The following is a 20,389-nucleotide window of genomic DNA, read 5'->3' on the forward strand; positions in this document are numbered from 1 at the left end:
AGAAAGAAACCCTAGGAACTGGAAACGTGATTGATAGGAAAGATTTTCCTATGTTTTAAAAGGATTCTTTGACAGCCCCGTCTTTAACAACTGGAACTTCTTATGCCTTAGCCCTCCCCCAGTTTTCCACTGTGCAATCAAAGCCACTTTTTATTATTGTTAGATGAAACACTGGAGCAGTCAGAGAAGGAGGGGAGGAAGCAAACATGAAAAATAAAAACCAGAGTGAGTGGACAGGAAGGAGAAGTTGCTTTCATTTGTAAGAGATCTTTCTTTATTAACGTGAGTTAAACTGAAGGCATATCTTCCATGCAACTGCCCAGAAAACCCGAGCATGGTTATGCACGAAGAGACTGTCAGTCTTTGCTGTTATAATCACAGTGAAATCATTCTGCCTTTTAGGTGAAATTGATTTAAAACTGCTTGGGCATCCTCACACTTCCAATTAGTACCATCGTTTTTGCCTCTGGTGTCCTTCAAATATTCATGGATGCCTGCTTATTCTGCTATCTCCTCATTCTCCCTCCTGCCTCACAGTTGTAGCCTACCACTACTACTGTTTTTAATGCTAAGCCTCCCGTTTATAGTGCCAGCAGCGTAAGACATTTACACAGAAATGAGGAATTTTTTTTTTTCCCCAGACTCCCATGAATAATCATAGGGCTGCAGCATGGTAAAGTTTCTCTCTGTTAGATTTGCCTGTTAGATGTCATGGAACGGCAGATTAAAATTCATTGGACACAGACAAAGAAAAACTTTGGATCTACCCTAGAAAGGCAGCTCTTGCATCCCCCACGGGAAAACTGCTTTTCTTTGTTTTGTTCTCTTTGAGAGCAGAGATCCCCTCTGTCGCAGCAGGGATCCTGGAAATCTTGAATTTGTGTTACAGGCCAAAACCCAGCAACAGCAAGGCAGCTAGAACAGCTGCAATTTTATTTTCATCTTCTGGAAATAAACACAGCAATGATTCCCTCCCCCCCCCCCCCCCCCCCCCCCGCCCCCAATTTGCCTGATTCTCACCATCTGCTGTACGTTCCCCAGGCTGCCTGAATCCCCCTCAAGTCTTTTTTTCACCTTTCTAAGGAAATCAGGAGAGTAAAGTGGGAGAAGAACGTCCTTGCAGGTTGAAAAACGAGGCAGTATTTTTGGACAAGGGAAGTATAGGAAGTGACTTCATCCTTTTCAAAGGGAAGCGATAGTCATAATGTCACGAACGGTGCTATGCAAACCAGTGGATTATCTCCGTGCCCGTGTAAATGCTGGATTAAAAGAGCATGAGAGAGATATTTCAGGAACTAAGCAGTATGTTGACTTTAAAATTGCTGAAGACTTAGCTGAAGATGTTCAAATACAATCACTTGCTCTCTAGGGCAAGCACCGAAGGACCTGCACTCAGTTCGCGTAGAATAATGCGATTCAGGAAGAAATCCAATTACTGAGCTAATTATCATCTTGGATGAGTGGTAACAACCACATTTTAAGCAAGAGGCCACTGGAGGAAAGCCCAAATGACCCACTGGTCCCAAAAGTTCACTTGAAGAGGTCCTAGTTGAGAGCAGAAAGCCCAGGAGTGGAGGTGCCACCGGTTTGGTCATTAGGCGCAGTCTATTACAGTCCAATGCGGTGCACATTCCTGTTGCCTTCAAGAAGGTACGAACATAATAGCTTTGGTTACTAGTAATTGTGGAAGGTTTTTAAAGTCCAAAATGGGTTATCTGACTGAAATGTATTCAACCAAACTGAATTTCAGGATAGAAGTTTGCTTTACAAACTGTCTATGTTACCCTCAGTCTTGGAAAAAATGAAAATTCTGCTTGCAAGTATCTGCGTAAAGATTTGTGTTTTTCTGGTAGTGTCTGAAAAGGCAAATCCTTTCTTGTCTCATGTCCTGAGGCCCACATTTTAGCTGCTTAAACTGTTGCTGTGCTTGGAATGGAGGGTAAAGCCCCAATGGTGCCTGGTTTTGTTTTGTTTGTGAGAGCTGTTCTATTTCCATCCTTTCTTCCCATCAGGCTGCATTATCTGTCTCTGAGTGTCCTGCAGCACTTGTGATTTTCACTGATTGTTGCATGCATTTTTCTCTCAAAGAAAAAAAAAAAAAAAAAAGGAGGGGGGGGGAGGGGAGAATTGGAGCCAGAGCTGCATTCTGGGCAAAAGGATTCCTGCTTGTTAGCGATCAGAATTTTCTGAAGTACTGCTTGATTTGTAAGGGTCTCAATGTGCCTCAGGAACAGAAATGCTTTACAGGTTCATAGAAGACTGGAGTAAAGAATAGTATTGACTTGTACTTTGTACTGCCACGCTGATTTCAGAGGGACTAGAAGTTAATAAGGAATCTCATAATCGTAAGACATACATTTGGAAATCAGCAGTGTTTCTCTGCTGAGAACAGAAAATCGATTGAATTCCATAATCTAATCTTTTTGCTTACTTTGGCATATGCTGCAATTGCAGGTGGGTGTATATCAGGGTAGAAGAATTCTGATGACCTTTTTGAAGCAAAATCATTCTTTATATTCTGAACTGCTCAGAAGGCCCTTTCCCCCCTTGACATTTTCTGTTGCATAGGAAATGAAAACTGCAGTTACAGTAAGCTGAGCCAACCAGAGGCAAGAAGATAAATAATACATCAAATAAAATGTTAATCTATGTAGATAATGTAGTAATATTAATTACAAATAATTCTAATTAAGACTCATATTCTCTCCAACTGTATTTCTTGTAAGTAAAGAACGTGCCTTTTTAAAGCAAAAATCAGTTGCTGGTAGGGAGAGACAGTGAAGCAATTTTGTTCCTCTTCTGTCTACTCCGTGGAAGCCTGTGCAATTTTTCTGTTGGTCAGTTTTCCACAGCTTTTTGCAGGAGGCTGCAGAGGGTGGATGAAAAGGCTTTCTAACATTAGGGGCATCAACGGCATCCTTCTCCCAGCTGGCTTCAGCATGAGCTGATAGCTTCAGCTCAGAAACTTCCAGCCTTTTAAAGAACTGGTGTACTGACACACAAAATCCTGGGAGTCACTGCTGAGATGAGGACAGACTCCCAGAGAGACTCTGCTGTGCTTCAAAGACAACGTTACCTTGGGTTTACAGGGTTTACACCATCCTTTTTCAGCGTCACTTAAGCTGTTTGAAAGCCTCCCATATAACTTACACCCTCTTTGGCACAGTCTTCCTCAGGGCATGGCTAAGTTCTCCTAGTGAGTAGCTAACTTCGGGCTTTGTAAGTTGGCTGGCCAGCCATCAGCCCTTTCAAGGTCCTCACTGTGCCCTGTGCCCCCCACCCCAGTGAGTCAGACCCTAGCCAGTCCCACCTGGCCACGCTGCCCTCATCACAGTGCAGCCAGGGACGCGATGAGGACCATGCCTGGGTGTCTCCCTTGGTTCCTGTGCCGGGAGAGGTGGCACCTAGGCACTTTGCATTTGCATTTGTTGGCTGTTGAACAGACGAGACTCTCACCGTTGTCGCAGGTAACCTTATGCTGAGTGTTGTTCAGGGAAAATGGCTTTGTCTTTTCCCATTTTCTGCTTTAACTCCGTTTTCCTAAATGATAACATTTACGTATCTGATTGATAGATCTTCTGCTAAAGCTAGCGATTGAGGGCAAAACTTTCAAGGCAATATTCTTAATGAAGTGTCCTGAAATCCTAAAGTACCACTGCCAGAGCAGTATTTCAGGGAAATCTAAATTTACTGTAGCATTTCTGTAAACCAGGCTTTTACTTGTAGCCTGAAGGCTTGGGAGGTGGATGCTTGGGAGAGGCTCTGGACTGCTGGTGTGGAATATTTCTGGCCACCACAACGATCACTCCCTTCTGTTGGACACAAGCTTGCCCGTAGTGATTTGCTCATCCCTTCTTTTCAGACCTTGTTAGTGTCTTTTAGTAGGGGGAGGAATAAAAGCTCAATCCAATCTACTTTTTAGTCACTTTCTGTTTTGTGACCATTTTTCCTGCAGTATTTATATTCCACTCCTACTGAAAATACTGAGTAGGGAAAGCGTCATCCATAACAGAGACAGGGATACTGTCTGTCTGGACTAAGACCCTGTGTTTTACTCTTTTTCAAGTTACAAGAATGAGCAGGGACTCTCTCATAGCTGCCTAGCTAAATATGAAACTTAAGTCATTTTTTTGTTGTTGTTTTTCTGTAGATGTTAATACACCCACAGAAATATCTTTACGCAAAGAAAACCCCTTGCGTCCAGCTGTTTCCCTTAAGGCTCTGAAGGGAAGAAAGACTGATTTAATATTCTTTCTATTCACCGTTTCAGTGGCACCTGGCTGATGTGCCTCTGGAGCCAGTTCAATTATTTAAGTACATAGTGTCGTGTATTATCACAGATGCCAAATTCTGAACAGACTGTGCCCCACAAGAAGGAAAATGGGCAAGAAAGAATTGGAGGGGAAAGAGGAGGGGACACAGACACTTTTGTGTGGTGATAAACTATGGTATCAATGGCAGTACTGAACTGAAATAACTTTATGTGCCTACTTGGAGTAAACTGGTGAGTGGATTAGAGTGTGAACAGCGTAATGGTAGAAACACAGAATAAGAAGATATATTAAAAAGAATATAAAACTGTGTTTGGGGGAGAATCTTATTTTTTTAAAAAAGGTTTGGCTGTACAACATGTCTTTATTTCCAGCACCAAAAGATCGGACCATTCCAACACCAGACTGGCAATTCAGATCGAAAAGGACGCAGGTATGGCCTGGGAGTTTGGGTGTTTTGCTTGATTTGCAAAATTTGATGTATTTGCACCGTTGAGGATTTGCTTGGGAAGCTGATGTAGCAGAGCACTGATTTGAGTCGTGTGAGTTAACTGTGTCCAGGGCTGGGCTCCCCAGGTCAAGGGAGACTGGGAACTGCTGGGCAGGGTCCGGCGGAGGGCTACGGAGGTGATGAGGGGGCTGGAGCATCTGCCCCATGAGGAGAGGCTGAGGGAGCTGGGCCTGTTCAGCCTGGAGAGGAGAAGGCTGAGGGGGATCTTACCAAGGTCTACAAAGATCTCGGGGCTGGGTGTCAGGAGGATGGGCCCAGGCTCCTTGCAGTGGAGCCCAGCGACAGGACAAGGGGCAATGGGCATGAGCTGAAACATAAGAAGTTCCTTCCAAATATGAGGAAGAACTTCTTTTCCTTGAGGGTGACAGAGTGCTGGCACAGGCTGCCCAGAGGCTGTGCAGTCTCCTTCTCTGGAGACATTCAGAATCCACCTGGACGTGATTCTGTGCAACCTGCTCTGGCTGAACCTGCTTTAGCAGGGGGTTGGACTAGGTGATCTCCAGAGGCCCCTTCCAACCCCGACCATTCTGTGATTCTGTGACTTGATAAGTAATTTCACTCTTCAGCTGCGTGTAGCTGCAGGCGGCTGCTGGGCTGAGTCGCTCGGTTAACGGTAAGATTGCCGTTCGTGCGGAGCACGCAGCAGGCACCCTGGCTAGACTCAAAGGTCAGCCGTGGGCAGGGGAAGGCTTTGGGAAAAAGCAGCAGGTTAACAGTGCCCTGCTGCTGGGCAGTTTGGGCTTACAGGTGTCTCCTCTTCGCTAAAGAGAAACCTTTTTGGAGAAGGGGGAGAAAGGGGTCATGGAAATTTTGCAGGAGGAAGTGAAAGAAAGCGGTAGGAAAGATGGTGGGCCTCTCCGCTGGGTATCGGTGCATTAAATGAGCTCCAGTCCATGGCAGTTACAGCACCTCTTGGTGCTGTGAGGCTGGAAAGTGAGAGCATTTTTGGGCAGGTGGGTGGATGCAGGGAGCGTGTGGTACCTCGGCTGATGCCCTTCAGCACCTGGCAGGACAGAGCCCTTCCCAGGGGAAACCGGTACCAGCGTTTCATGCCAATTCCCAGTCCCACTGACAGAGAGCAGGGTTTCATATATGGGTTCCTTCCACTTTAGCCTTCTGTGGCTGATTTTATTTTGCCACTGAGGTGTCAGGGGCTTGTATTGTGGAGGTCTAAGTTTACGTTTTAATCATTGCATTATATTTCTGTCATACACACAATTTTTAAATCCTTATCCATTACATCAGTAGTGCGATTAAATACACATCTTTAAGCAGAAATGGCTGTAATCCAGAGTGTCTAAGAAGGCGAGGGAGGTATTAGCAGTTTGGGGCATATATAGTGCTCGTTCATTATTTATCGTTTCAAGGCAGGAGGATAAGATGTTTCCCAAAGCCGTTCTGTCATCTGATAGCAATAACCTTTAGCATTATTATATATGCTAATAAGTTAATTATGATTTAAACCCCATAGCTCAAGCAAAACATTCCTTTTGTGTGTGTGCTTAAAAGATTCATTTTATGACTTGCTCAGATTTTGAACAAAAAAATTTCAGAAGGTGTATAGCTGAGTGTGTCTGGATATGAATACACACCTGCGTGTACATACACACCAGGGCTGGATGTATAATGGGCATGGGGATGACGGGCAGCATAGTAACGTGCCCACTCCTCCTCTTGTATGGAGGAACAATTTGTGGGGGAAGCTACAGCCTGTCATCTTCTGTTGTTTTTTTTTTTCTCCATGTTAGATCTTTAGATCTGCTTCTAAATATGCACAGATATAAATATGCATGTCTACCTGTACATATATATCCACATACACTCTCTTGTATACAAATACACCTACAAGATGCTGGTTTGTACATGTGTGTCTATTCATGTACCAGCATCATAGAAGTATTGAAGGTGAGATGCTGATGCATTATAGGCAAGAAAAGCGGTTCTCATGTCAGGCATATATTGTGTAAAAGTGTACAACACAAGACAACAGCACATTGGATTATGTGGCACTGTGTTAGCATTTGTGAAAGGTTCGTTCCCTTTCACAGATCACCATCATAAAGTGCTGCTTTTAATCCAGTCAAATGCCATAGACCTTTATGAGATGACACTTCTAGAATGTGATGGGGTGTTTTTCACCTGGACAATTGGTCCAAGCAATGTGTAATTGGACAGCTACTATTTTAAAAGAAGTGGTAACAGTTCTAGCGGCGAACAAAACTTATTTCATTGTTTCTCAATATACTAAAGGAACTCTAAAAATATGTATCCTCATCTTAAGTACCAAGAGATAAGTCATGGACAAAGCCTTGACAAATTCCTGGAAGACTGCAAGAAAACAATCCCAACAGAATTATTGGAAGCTGTGTGAACTAATTCCTTAAAAATCTCAGAAACAATATTCAGATTTAAGCTTATGTACTGAAATAATGATTTCTGGTTTCTTAAAATTAAGAACGATATGTAGATATTTGCATTGCAGAGACATTCAGTTAGCCAAAAAATTCTTGCTGTTGTAAAACACAGAGATGATTTGATTCAGTCTGAAATATGTGTAATTATTAATTTGATGTTCTGTTTACAATATTGGTTATATTAAGCAGAATTTTCAGGTGTGATTCTCTGAAGGGCTAAAAACCACCTAGGAAATGTAGATTGTATAAAGTATCAGGAAGATATCATCCAGTGAGAGGAAGAATCTTTATGCAGGAATGAAAAAGAATATGGGATTTTATGCAGAATGGCTTAGCGTGTTATAAATTCTATTCTTTACGAATGTGTGCTGCTCTGGTTGTAGGAAACGATGACAATAATCTCAACTCCATTTTTTATGAGCATTTGACAAGATCTCTGCAGGAGTCTCTTTGTGGAGATTTGATTTTGGGCCGCTGGGGAAACTACAACACAGGAGACTGTTTTATTCTGGCATCGGATTATTTAAATGCCTTTGTGCACTTGATCGAAATTGGAAATGGCCTTGTCACCTTTCAGCTCAGAGGGCTGGAATTTCGAGGTAAGGAACCCTGATGATTTAAATAACAACAAAAACAGCAACAAACCCTGTTTGGCTTCTTAATCTATCACAGCTCTATAGCAGGACATAGAGTTTAAGGACCTTTCTCTGTCTCTTTTTACAGCTATTTGTCTGTCTAAAATCTCTGTACTTCTTTGTGTGATTATTTGAATGACAATATTTTGAAACTTAGATGGTAAGAAATTGGGAGTCGTGTTTGCAGTATCACAAAACTTTCAGAAAGAAGGCATGTTGAGTTACTTGCTTGGTTCACAGTTCTTTTAGCTTATGCTTAGTTATGTTTTCAGCGTTTCTTTCCCTCCATAACCACGAAAAGTTCTTAGAACACCCAAAGTTGTTCTTAGAATTGTTCAACCCCCAAAACTTGTCTTTGAAAAAAAAAAACACAAATATGATCAGATTCCTCCCACAGGAAAACGCTCTGTGTCAGATCGTGGGCTGAGCTGGGTGGTCTCTGTCACAACAGAACAGCAGAGGGAGAAGCAAGTCGACCAGGGCTTCATATTTCTCTTCTTTAGGAAGGGCTGGTTCCAGCTGCAGAAAGGACCTCACTTTCTGCCTGTTCAGTATATTCCTTTGTCAGGACACTCCTCTTTAGGGAATGATAATTGCATCCCCTTCCTCAATGGTATCGCTTTTGTGAGGCCAGTTGCTTGTAGTGTCACACTCCTGTCCTTTTGTCTATCGTTGTCCCTAAAGTAGGAAGAAAAATGGAAATTAAACCCACTAAACTTTGAACAGCTTTTAAATTTTGTTCATGCTACACATGTTGGCTGTCTGGGTTACTTGCTTGGGTTTGTAACCTTTCAAAGGTACCACTTTGCAATTACAGGTGATGTGAGTTTTGAAGGTCCAATAAACAGCTTCTGGGGCTCAAGGGCTGAGCATCTAATGGGCAACAGGAGTGTATAATCGAGGTGACTTTTCAACAAGGTTGAGTATGAGAAAATAGGAGACAGACTGGCTCTGAGTGCACTGAGGTGTGGGAGGATTAGACTAGGAAATAACGTGTGGGCTCCAGCCTTGGCCCTGTGACAGACGCCCTGTAGGCTGGTGAACAGGTTGTGGTAAATGCTTGATGTTCACTTCCCCTCCTGTGTGGTGGGGATGAAGATAACCCTCCTGTATCTTAAGAAATGTTACGTAGAAAACAGTAAATACTTGAAACAGCTCAGTATGGTAGTACCTGAAGAGCTACCTGTTCAGTACAAAGGTGATTGTAAGAAAAAGAAACTGGGAAAGAAGATAAATAATTTGTTTATCAGCCTTGTGATTTCTTGTTGTTCATGGTGATGATGTATGTTTGGCTGTGTGGCTTTCTTCAACTACAAAGACATCTGTGCGAGTATTACATCCTCCTTGTGTGCCCCCAAGGTAAGCAGTGGTGCTGCTGTGTCAGGGATAGGTACTGACATTAAGCACCCTATAGAGTCCACAGGTGGAAAGTGTTTTTTGGGTGGATTTGGAATTTGCTATTACTTCTTTCAAACCCAGGCCAGACAAATGCAGATTTCTGTTGTTCTGCAAGAACAGTTAAATACTGTGGCAGTTCAGATCTTTTCGTTACAGTACCACTGGTTTCACAGGCTGGTAAATCTCTGAGATAATTGTTTTTTTGTCGTTTTTTAAGTCAGCCTATCATTTTGATTCCTCTTAGGTTGCTCACAGTTATAATTCTTTCTGGAAACTCTGTAAAGGAAAAAAATAGTTCATTAATTTCTGCAGATCTGAATAGTGACTTCCAGGAGGTATTTAGGTATGTTAAAGAGATACATCATGGACAATGGTGACATTTTCAGATTTGTTGGGGTTTTCAGTAAGCAGGACCATGTATGTTTCCATTAACTTGCATTCTAGTTTCAGAAAATTATCTTTGCTGATCGTCCTTTTGTGTTAAAATAGTTCACTGTAGGATTTGAAGCAAACAGAAGAAAGAAATCTCAGTTTCATGCTTAAATTACATGAGTTTTGTGAGTGGTTTGTTTTTTTTTTTTTTCCTTTATGCAGTTGCCACCTGTTGCTGGGTCCCTCTCCATCATCACCATCCCTGGGCAGTTCAGTTCAAAAAAAGTAAACCTTGGAAACAGAGATTAAAAAAATATGAAAGGATCCTCAAAACCATTTGCTAGCTGGATAAAAAGATCAGGGGTCTAGCAGATGGGCTTAATGAACTGGAAGTTGAATGGTGAACAACTGGGTAGTTTTGTTGCATTGCGATTTGGGAAGACTTTGACTTTGAGCCAGGATGGTTCATTACCAGGCATTTGGATCAGCGAGCAAAGCTCAAAAATTGCAGTGTGCTATCTGTCAAGGCACTGCAGTATTCCCTAAAATCATAGTTTAAGTAACTAAATGCGTCTGAAAAATGACCTTTTCATGCAGATTGCCTAACGCTGTTCAGTGTTAGTACTGCACCTGGTTTGCTTTGTGAGTAGATCCAGCACGTCTGCTGGCTCAACAGGTCTTCACATTCAGCTGGGGCTGAGCCCTGCAGCCTCCCCTGTGTTTCATGGGTTGCCAGTTAGAGCCAGCTGAGTTCCCATTGAGAATATCCCCTTTCCCAGTCTCTCTCACGCTCCTCAGGAGGAGGCTGGCAGCCTGCAAACAGCACCCTTAGCTGGGTGTTCCAAAGAGCTGGGCAGACAGAGCAGCAGCGAACTGTGAACTGGGAAAGCACAGGCAGGTTGCTGGAGGAGGAAGAGAGCAGTGGGAAAACGGGAATGGGAATCTCACCTAGGTTATCTCATCTGCAGTACAGATCCAGTCCCCTATTCCTCCTCACCCTCGGAGTGTCACTGGGGGAAGAGAGCACCCAATACTAGAAGGAGAGGGAAAGGATGGAAATGGGAGGGAGATGGATTCCCCCCGTACTCTTCTCTGAACCCACTGGATGATGCTATTCCAAGAATAAGAGAAAACTTGTGGTTAGTTTGTGTCCTCGCAGACATGGTGTGTAAGGAAGGTTTCTCCGGCTTTTGGAATATTTTCTCTGGGTAGAGAAGGTGTTATGGGAAGAGACACTAGAGTGTGCGAGTGTTGTTATGATGTTGTTTGGCTTGGAACAGAGAAGCCATGTAGGATTCAATAAAGGAACATACCTGAGGGGAGAACAGCTCAAACATGTAGCATTTGACATGCCCTGTGAGAGTCGAACCCCACTGGGCCGTGCAGAATGGGTGCCAGGGAAACCACATGAATTACCAGCCTCCTTAAGGACGGAGTAGGAGGAACAGAGGGGAACCAGGCACAAGCCAGATAGGATGGATCTGCCCAACAGAGACACTAACAAAAGCTTCACGGATTCCAAAGCGTGGGCAGGTAGTCTGCTGCGTGGCCAGCAGAGACTCGCTGAGGTGGCGTGCTGGCACCAGGGGGTGGATTGTGCCCCAGGTAAGCCAGGTGAGCTGTGCTGCGGTACCGTGCCCTCTCTGTAACAGTTTTTGTCCTCGTGTCAACAAGGTGCCAGGCTGTTCTGCTAGGGCCATAGGGGTTACACAAGGGTGCCCAGACCCTGGGACACTGAGTCTGAGTAAAAGGAGCCAGAAGGGCTGACCTGAAGGCAGGAGCTGTAAGGGGCTGGGCCAAGGGCTATCCCAAGGAAGCTCTGTGAAAGCTGGGACTGAGCTGCAACTCCTCCTTGGAAGGTTTTCTTTGCTGCTTCCTTTGAGCGGGATCACTGCCTGCAGGGGCAGGAGGTCAGAGCTGTCCCCAGGCAGCACCGAGAGCCATCTCTTCTGCAGACTAAGCATGTCCTTCACCATTTCATATCTTGCAAATGACTGGTGTGGGGTACAGCTGAATACAGTAGGAATTTTTTTCTGCGTAAGTGGGAAGAGTGTATGCAGCTGCCCTGGAAGAACATGGTGGTTTGCAAAGTCAAGAGGCAGTTGTTAAGCACTAGGCTCATTTCCTCTGCTCTGGGCATCTTACATTCCTATTTTTAGTTGTCTGGTCATGCACTGTTTTGCACATAGGACCCCGATTCCTTTCATTGTACAGAACGGTTTCCCGCAAGGAGGAAAAAAAGGGCCAGAGGAGGAACTCGTAATCTGTAATTTCTGAGTTTTGGCTGCTTGACTTCAATTTCAAACAAGTAATTTTAATTGAGGGCCCTAAAAATCTGCTGTTCCTTAAATAAGAAGTCGATGTTTGCTTTGGAAATGAATGAATGACAGCAGTGTTCTCTGTGTCTGTGACTGTTTTCTGTTTATGAGTAAACTAAAAGCAATGTTTGCGTTGCGGAGCTCTGGATTTTCCTATGGGTGTTTCTTGTTGTGGTAGCTGAAAAGCTGTGCTGGTGATACTGCCACAGCAGTGCCCAAAGAAGGGGTCACTGAGTCTTCTGAACTTAGGTGTACGGAGGGCAGGAGGTACTGCCCCCCCCCAGTCTGCAGTCCAACCTAATGGAGAGTTGCCATTATAAATGATGACTGATCCAGATGCCCTTCTAACTGTATATAATAGAAGCATTTGGCCCAGCTTTTAAATGAAAACAAAAACCCACAAAACCCCAACCACCGAACCCCTGCAGGCAGGGTAAGAAGATACAGACTGAGCAGACTGAAAGAAGAGAGTCATCAAAGCGGGGATTAGTCCTGTTCAGATTAAGCACCTTGTATGAATTAGTCCTTCACTCTTCCTTTCTACAGACAGAGGGGATGTGCCTCCCTGGCGTCGATCCTGTGTGTAAAGGGAGGGGGAGGCTCGATACCTCCAGGCATTCAGAGGAGATGCCCAACTCCTCCTTTACCAAAATCGAAGAGAGGGTAGTAATGAGCTCAGGCTAGGTGAAAACTTGGAGGGAGCTGCACTGGTGGACCCCACTGGTATTGGGGAATCAAGCCCTTCGTTAACTGAGCTCTGCTGTCGGTGTTAGACCAGAGCTGTATGCTAAAAGCAGCCTGCCAGAGGAAATACATAATGTATCATTTAATTTGAAAGGAAGAGGCAGGGGAAAACCACAATCAGGGAACAAGCAGGATGAATGTCAAAATACCTAGCTCCTGCAACTTCCCTGTAGAATAAGGAAGACTTAAAATATTTTCCTGTTTAGTCTGTGCCTCTACAAAGTGTCTTTTGGAGAACATCCAGTTAGGCGTTACGTGTGCAGAAATAACTTACGGAGGGTGATGCTGAAATCTTGAGGAGCTATTTTCTAACCCATGCCTGGGATTCTTCAATCATGTAATTGACTTCTAAACCTCTGCTATGATTTTTTGGTTACTGCATGTTGCATGTTCAATATTCATGCTTCGCTTGGATCTTCATTAGATGAATCAAGGGAGGAAGCGCAGAGCAGACACAGATGTGACTGTACGTAGTGGAAGGCAGCTGTGACAGCAGGATGGGATCGCCTGTGGGGCTTTCTCTGTGTTAGCTAGCTTATTTCCCACGCAAAATGGTGTATGAATGCAGCCAGTTTAGGGTGTACACCTTAAGCATAGTAACGATGTCTAAGAAATAAGAACAGATATTAATTTCTGCAGTGCATGTGTACACTGTGTAGTTTTATTACAGCAGCAAGTACATTACCAGTGTAAGGAATATTTATTTGTGTTTGATTTCTCTGTCTGAAGGCTCCGTAGCGCTAGCAAGAATCATTCTTTGTTTAAAGGGTGGTTGCAACTTTCACTTTTACAAATCGCCTCTTGCTGTTGGGAAATTAAAGTGCCCACCTTCATGTCTTTCCTGAGACCACACTTGAGGTATGTTCAGTGTATGCACCAGACCATCAAAAGGTATTGATAGATTACAAGTTCAGAGAAAAGCAGGTATTTTTAACACATCTTTTTGGGCAGAAGGTTAAAAACCAAAAGTATGTTGTTTGTGGGAAAGAACAGAGGCTGAGAGAGACAGTGCTCAGAAATACTAGAGGCATGGACAGAGAGGATGCAAAGGGCTTTCTTTAACCTTGGTGATTTAGTTGGGATTTTTAAAGATCCTGCCTTATGTTGAATGCAGGAAATCTATGATGTACAACCCTTCTAGGTGTACAGCAGTGCTCCAACAGTGGAAGCCATCTATGATTTTCAAATAGGCTTAGAATAGTTTCTGTGACACAGACCAGAATGAATAGTTGATGTCCTTTTTCCCTTTCCTCCCGTCCACAACTTTATATGTATATGTGGGTGCACTGGAGAAGACTTCTGGAAGGAAGGAAAATGTCATTGGATGCACTGCAACCTTTTTATTGAGAAAATAGCTTTGCCAGAAACAAAATGTGGCACCTTGCATTGCGCTCCAAAAGAGGTGACATGAGAGGTTTTTGTGGTATTTGGCAGCTGCAAGTTTTAACAACTGGCATCTTTAGTGAATGCTTTCTTCCACCTGGCCTTCTGTAATGTGTCTCTGTGGACCAAGAAGAGGAAAGGTTTCTGAGGAGATGGTATGCCTGCTATCAGAGCAACTGATCTGGCTTGAAAGCCAGGCTATTTTTCGGGCATGCAAGCACCTGAAGCAGCTGAAAACCAAACCACAGTTTCATAACTGACAGCTTTGATGCTTGAATAATTAATATTGTTTTTTAAGTCTTGAGATACTTCTTTGAAACAACCCGAGACCATCAGAGCCTATAAATTACTGTTCTTGATCCAAATTCCACAAGGAAAAGAGCCAAAACTGTTGCTGGTTTCCAGAATGTGTCCAGTTCTGGGGTTCATGAGTTTCCATTTGGGAGCTCAGTTCACTCCTTTTTGAAGTGTTTGTTTTTCTGTGTTTCTAGAGCTGTATCTGAGGTTTGTTTTGGGAGAGGACGGCGTAATTATGCTCTTTGTGCAGCTACTGGGTGATAAGTGCTGCTTCTTAAGCTGCTATCCTGAGCAGAAGAGAAGTGTTCCCTGGGAAAGAGCCTTATCCATCAGATTTGGTGAATACTCAGGTTTGCTGCAGAGCAGGGTGGAGCAGAGTCAGAGACTTCCACTGTAATGCATTTATCAGGTGCATGATTTTGCCAAACTGATGAGCAGCCAGGCATCTTTGTGGAGTCATCCATCGGTGAAGACACCTCTGCATGGCCTACGGAAGGAGTTACCCTAGGCTTCAGTCCACCCTCACAGCTGCCATCTCTATATCCAGCTCCATCTCTCAGACTTAACACCTAGTTAAATCCCCTAGTCCAAAACTGGTCGTTGGGGTCGCAGAGTTTAAAGCTTGAAGTGCCTAGTGTAAGAGAGTGACTTATGATCATCTTAACATTTGTGGGGTGGGATTATTGCATGAGCCCTATGAGCCCTTTCTACATACATTTGCACCCTAGTTGCTTATTGTATGTCAGCAATGCTCAGTGCTCGAGCTATCGCTTCCTTCAGCTGCAATAATTAGTCCTCATTCTAGATGTGTTGTTGAACTGCAGTGCTTTATAGAAACTCAAACTGCTTCTGGAAGCATGTGGTTGTGTTACAGGATTGTCTTTCTGGCCCTTCAGAACCGAAAAATACTGTTCTTTTCACTTGAGTTTTCAAAATTGAGTTCAAAAGCACACTTCGATTTCACCCTTAAATTCTAGAAGGCTGGGTGGTCATTAATGTAGGTGTATTTTATGTATCCTCTTGAAGCGAGATTACAGTCTTCGGTTTCAATTTTCTCATTTCCATTTAGGTCAGATCATTCTGGCAGAGCACAAGTCAGTCCTCAAATCCTGATGTGTCAGGAAAATAAGAAAGAGCTCCAAGTTCCCACCCTGATTTTCTCCTGAGCTCACATAGATTGACCTTGCTTTGTTCAGCTGGCGCATGTTTTTGCATTGATGGATTTTTGGCAACCATCCAGTGTTAGATATCTTACAAATGAATCAGTCTCATCTGTACTAGCAAGGGTCACAGTGAATGATGAAGCTTGAGTGAAGCATGAGAGCTTATTTTCTTCCTAGTGCAGAAAGAAATGTGAAAAAAATGTTTTCCCTCAGATTTTAAAATGACTAATTACCAGTGAAAACATTTTCCTGTATTTTAATATTTAATGGTACTACACTTAATTATATTGCAGAACTGAAGTGCACGTTCTGCTCCCTGCTCTTTGGTTTTATGAATAATTCTCTCAGAGTTGCTTGAACTCGGTAATTTTTTGAGAAGCAATATAAAAGCTGTCATTGAAATCATCAGCTTCTAACATACACACGAAAGTTTAGGGCCACCCTTCTGTAAAAGATGTACACAAATACTTAACTTCATTTTCCGTGACTTGTCCCTTTTGGCTCAATGCATAAAGCTGAGCACGTGCCCTTAGTCTCTGCAGTACCGGTGTCTAAAGTAATGAACCAAAAAGGATTGATATACGCACTGGTAAAATGAAATTTCTCAGTAATGTGCAAATCTGTGGCATTGAAGTCCAGCCAGTGCATCATGGATTAAAGTAAGGCTCAATTAAAGATGAGAGAAAATTACTGGCAGTCTTTCTAGAACTGACTGCAAGAATTGGGAGGGAACCATATACTTGGACATCAAGCCTGCATTTTGTCTTTGCAGGCTGGAGTCCTTTTGCTAGGCGTCTTTTGGAAATACTGATCAGCAGCATGATGGTAGGAATAGGTTTTGGTGTTGTCTCAGAGCGCTGGCCATGGCTCAGCTTACACCTTTAAACTTAACAGGGGTACCCCAGTGGCTCCGCAAGCAGTCCGGACACAAATCCCCAAGGTGGTAGTACCTACAGCCATCAAACAGCTTTCGTTAAGCAAGTGCACGTTTGCCAGATGTTGAAGAGCACAGCCCTGATTTCATTCTTTGGAATAAATCTGCCAAATGACCATGTAAGCTCCTCTGGTTGGTTCCCAGAGCGTCTGGAATAACATAGTCTCAGTTAGAATGTCTCTCACTCCCTAAGTTCAACGTTAATTGCACCCACTGTAGTGTAATTTTAACTTCTAACTGGTTAAAATTACCGAGCAATGATGACTCGGAGACATTTTTACCTGTTGAATTAGCTGAGAACGCAAATACTTGTTCTGGCATCTTCTGTTGGTTATGCACGTGATGACAGCTTCCCTCAGACACCGAGGGTCTCTGAAATTCGCCTGTTATTTGCATTGCCAGCCTCATTAGGCCCTGTATTTTACAAAATAAATGGCTTAAGAAAAGTAGTAATTACAAAATCTATGGTAATAATATTTGGTATTTATTAATAGTAATAATACAGGGATCACATAGAAACAGCCAGCATTCCATAGGAGTGAAATGTGATCTTTCCATACCAAAAGAAAAAATGAAAATATTTAAGAACAGACTTACACAGACTGAGCAAAGACATCTTTAGGTCCCTTAGTTGTAAGGGGATCCCTGGCAGCTGTTGATTAGGCTTGTGTAATTCATCAGTTATAAACATTTGGTAATACTTAATTTAGCACCCGGGATGAAGGTGTATCTTCTCTTTAATTCAGTTTAATACTGAGAGACCTTTAAACTTTCAAAAATAAACATCACAGCGTTAGTAACAGCACCGGCATGGAGTAGTTACTTCACTCTTTTGGAGCTATGTACAAAGGAATATGCCTCCCTGCTTGAGTTTGAGCATGATGCCTTGTGACTTGACTTGGGAAAAGCATCCACTGGCCCAGAGCGGTTGTTGGGTTTTTTTGCTGTTGAGCAGGAAGTGTTAATTCATGTAGAAATCTGTGAAATATGAAGCAGAAGCAGTCCAGTTCATGTCTAGTCCAACTGGAAATGTCAGCTAATAGGTCATGTTTTGTACTTTGTGGCAGTGTTGAGAGGAAAGGTGTTTCTATTTGGGAGGCTTGAAGACATTTAATAATTTGTTGTACTGCGTATCTCTGAAGTCCAGGGAGGAATACATATATCAGTGTGTGAACAACACTGGCTACACCGTGTAAATTTTTACTTACAGAAAACTGAACAGAGAACACTGGAATATACGTGATCTTTTTTGCCCCCCATCTCGTAGGGCTACAATCCTGTTTTATTTCTCACACGTTTCCTTCTGATCTTTCTGTTCTTCTTTTTCTTGGATGTTTTTGCATGCTCGATACGTTTTAGGAGGTGTCCAGGCAAAAAAAAAAGAGGTGATAACCAATACTTTCACATATTTTGTTATATTTTGAAAGGTTTTTCTTAGTGCGGAGAAAGGAATATTTTGGGTGCTACTTCTGTCGGTACGAACTGAAGTCCACAGGTTGTTGACCAGGCAGTTGGGATGGGGCTGGGATAGACGCTGTCCTGGTGCTGCGCAGAAAGGCCTTTGGGCGCTGCCTTGCTCCAGGCTCGCTTTCCAGGTGCTGGCAAACACTGGGGGACTGGAGCTGACGCTATTCTTTCCAGGTCCAACATTCAGATGATGAACATCGCCAAATTCTTCTCCCATTGCCAGTGACACAACGGAACAGGCCTGTCGGTCCTGGCAGGGGGGGTCACAGCTGCTGAACTGCAGCACGGTGTCTTGCACCTTCCGCTCCTGTTGAAGCCGTTGGGAAGCTGACGGAGCCGGCTCTCTCCTGGGGTGCTACTGAACCTTGGGCAGAAGGCCCATGCCTGACGTACGTGTAACTTGCATCGCAGGAGGTGGCCTTGAAAGATGGTTTATGTACAAATTCAGTGGAGAGTTAAGTTTTGCAACAGCCCACAGAGAGTACATTTTAAAAAGATCCATACATCAAGAACTGAGCTCGCGTATTTGGAGAACTTGTGTATTTTGAGGTGTCCACCTGGGTTTTCGTTTGTAGTGCCCTACGTGGTTTAGAAACCACATTCATACATTTCAAATCCTGGAAGGCTCAGCTTGGCCATCCAGTGTCCACAACAGCATAGGCTAGAAATGCAGTCTGCAGAGCAGATACATTATTGTTTCTGCATCTGCCTCATGCCTTCTTTTTGCCTTAACATCTCTTTTTCAGGAAGATTTACTCTGTTTTGATCTAAAGCCTGTGTAACAGGCTAATTAGCAAGCTGTTCTGTCCTGAAGATATACTGCCACTAGTAGTATTCATTAAGAGATACTTGATCCAGAGTAGCTTTTACTCCAGTGGGAGAAAGAACAACCCAGTGGATGTTATTTTTGGAACATGCGTTCTAGTACAGTTTGCTAAACCCCAGATTTTACAAGTGCTCTGGCACACTGTAAAACCTTTGTTTGCATCCTGTGCGTTATTTGAAGAAGCGGACTGAGACTTGGATCAATTTGCTTAATGTGCCTGATGGAGCAAGGCTCTTTAGTGTTGCTTCCTGGGGAGTTTTTATTAAGGCAGAAGCTGTGGACTGTAGTTTCACTCAGCTCAGAACCGAACGCCTAGAACATTAGATCAGGCCCCTTTGGCTTTTATAGGTGATAGTAAATAAATAACGTACTTTGCTTTATTTGCTGCTGCGCATGGATCAGTTGGCACATCTGATCTGTTGTCGTAGCTCTTTCTGTTAGATTTTTGCTAAGTGCATAAAGCCTTCAATCGTACTTCTTTTTGGCTTGGAAGAAGTCCTTTGTTTCCTCCTCCCCCAATAACTGGCAGCGTACTCTCTTTTTCTCACTGCCAAGGGACATATTGCCAGCAGAGAGAAGTGGAAGCTATAACAGAAGGAGATGAAGACAATGAAGGCTGCTGCTGCTGCAAGCCTGGGCACTTGCCTCACTTGTTATCATGTAATGCAGCCTTTAACCTCCGATGGCTGACATGGGAAATAACGCGAACCCAGTACATCCTGGAAGGATATAGCATCATTGATAACAACGCTGCAACGATGCTGCAAGTGTTCGACCTCCGGAGGATACTTATCAGATACTATATAAAGGTAAACTCTTTGGTCAAGTGTCCTTTATTCCTAGGCAGGTTTGTCAAACCAAAAGAACAGGGGCTGTCTATAGAAGAAAGACGGTTCAAAGTTTTTGGCTCTGTATTTATCCATTTGCACTGCCAGCAGTCAGACTGACTTGATGTTAGATGGGGATAATTAATTCATCGCTCCCTTTGCTACATTTGATTCCGATCACTTATATTTACAGTTAGTACAGAAAAGCACTGGCACACTTAGGCAGAACTCAAGAAGGTGAGTTAACATCCTCCAGTGATAAAGTCAGAGGGTGCGTTCTTACAAAGCAAAACTTCACCGACAGTTTGTTATTTCTTCTTGACTTGGCCTTTTTCTTGGGGGAGGGGAAAAAAAAATTAACAAGCATAAACTTCTTGGGAAAGCACTGAAGAGCTGTTTCTCAAATGTACTTTCTTAGTGGTGCAGTTCCCCTTCTTACCTGTCATTTTACATATATACAACAACGTATTCAAATTGTTTTATTCCGTTGATTAAACAGCAGTTCATTTACACTGCTTCTGTATTTGCACTAAGATCACAATGACCACACAGCTATTAATTTGTCAAAATAATTGAACGTTATGGTCTATCAAGGCAGCTTCATCTTCTGCCAAATGGTTTCCAGTCCAGCAAATGAAGAAATCTCTGAGCTTTATCCTCTTCTACTGAAACAACAAGAGCCAAATGCTGCCTCCTGTGTCACTGGTACTGCTGTGAAGCCAGTCACTAAAGCTCCCAACCATCCCTGACATCTCCTTCCTCCTTGCATCTCTGCAATTGAAAATATCCTGTCAGCCTTAGAGAGAAACCTGTTGTAAATAAATTAATC

At 43.3% G+C, this 20,389-nt stretch overlaps 1 protein-coding gene across 1 annotated transcript in view; it reads left to right on the forward strand.

Annotated features, from left to right (window-relative positions):
* The window catches only part of PCNX2 (pecanex 2), a 159,806-nt gene that overhangs the window by 113,865 nt on the left and 25,552 nt on the right, over positions 1 to 20,389 (forward strand). The window contains exons 24-26 of the mRNA XM_040597716.1: positions 4,646 to 4,704; positions 7,580 to 7,795; positions 19,289 to 19,542. Coding sequence (XP_040453650.1) covers positions 4,646 to 4,704; positions 7,580 to 7,795; positions 19,289 to 19,542 — 529 coding nt within the window. The remainder of the gene's footprint in view (positions 1 to 4,645; positions 4,705 to 7,579; positions 7,796 to 19,288; positions 19,543 to 20,389) is intronic.

The sequence above is a fragment of the Falco naumanni genome, chromosome 6 (assembly GCF_017639655.2).
Source record: "Falco naumanni isolate bFalNau1 chromosome 6, bFalNau1.pat, whole genome shotgun sequence".
Lineage (NCBI taxonomy): Eukaryota > Metazoa > Chordata > Aves > Falconiformes > Falconidae > Falco > Falco naumanni.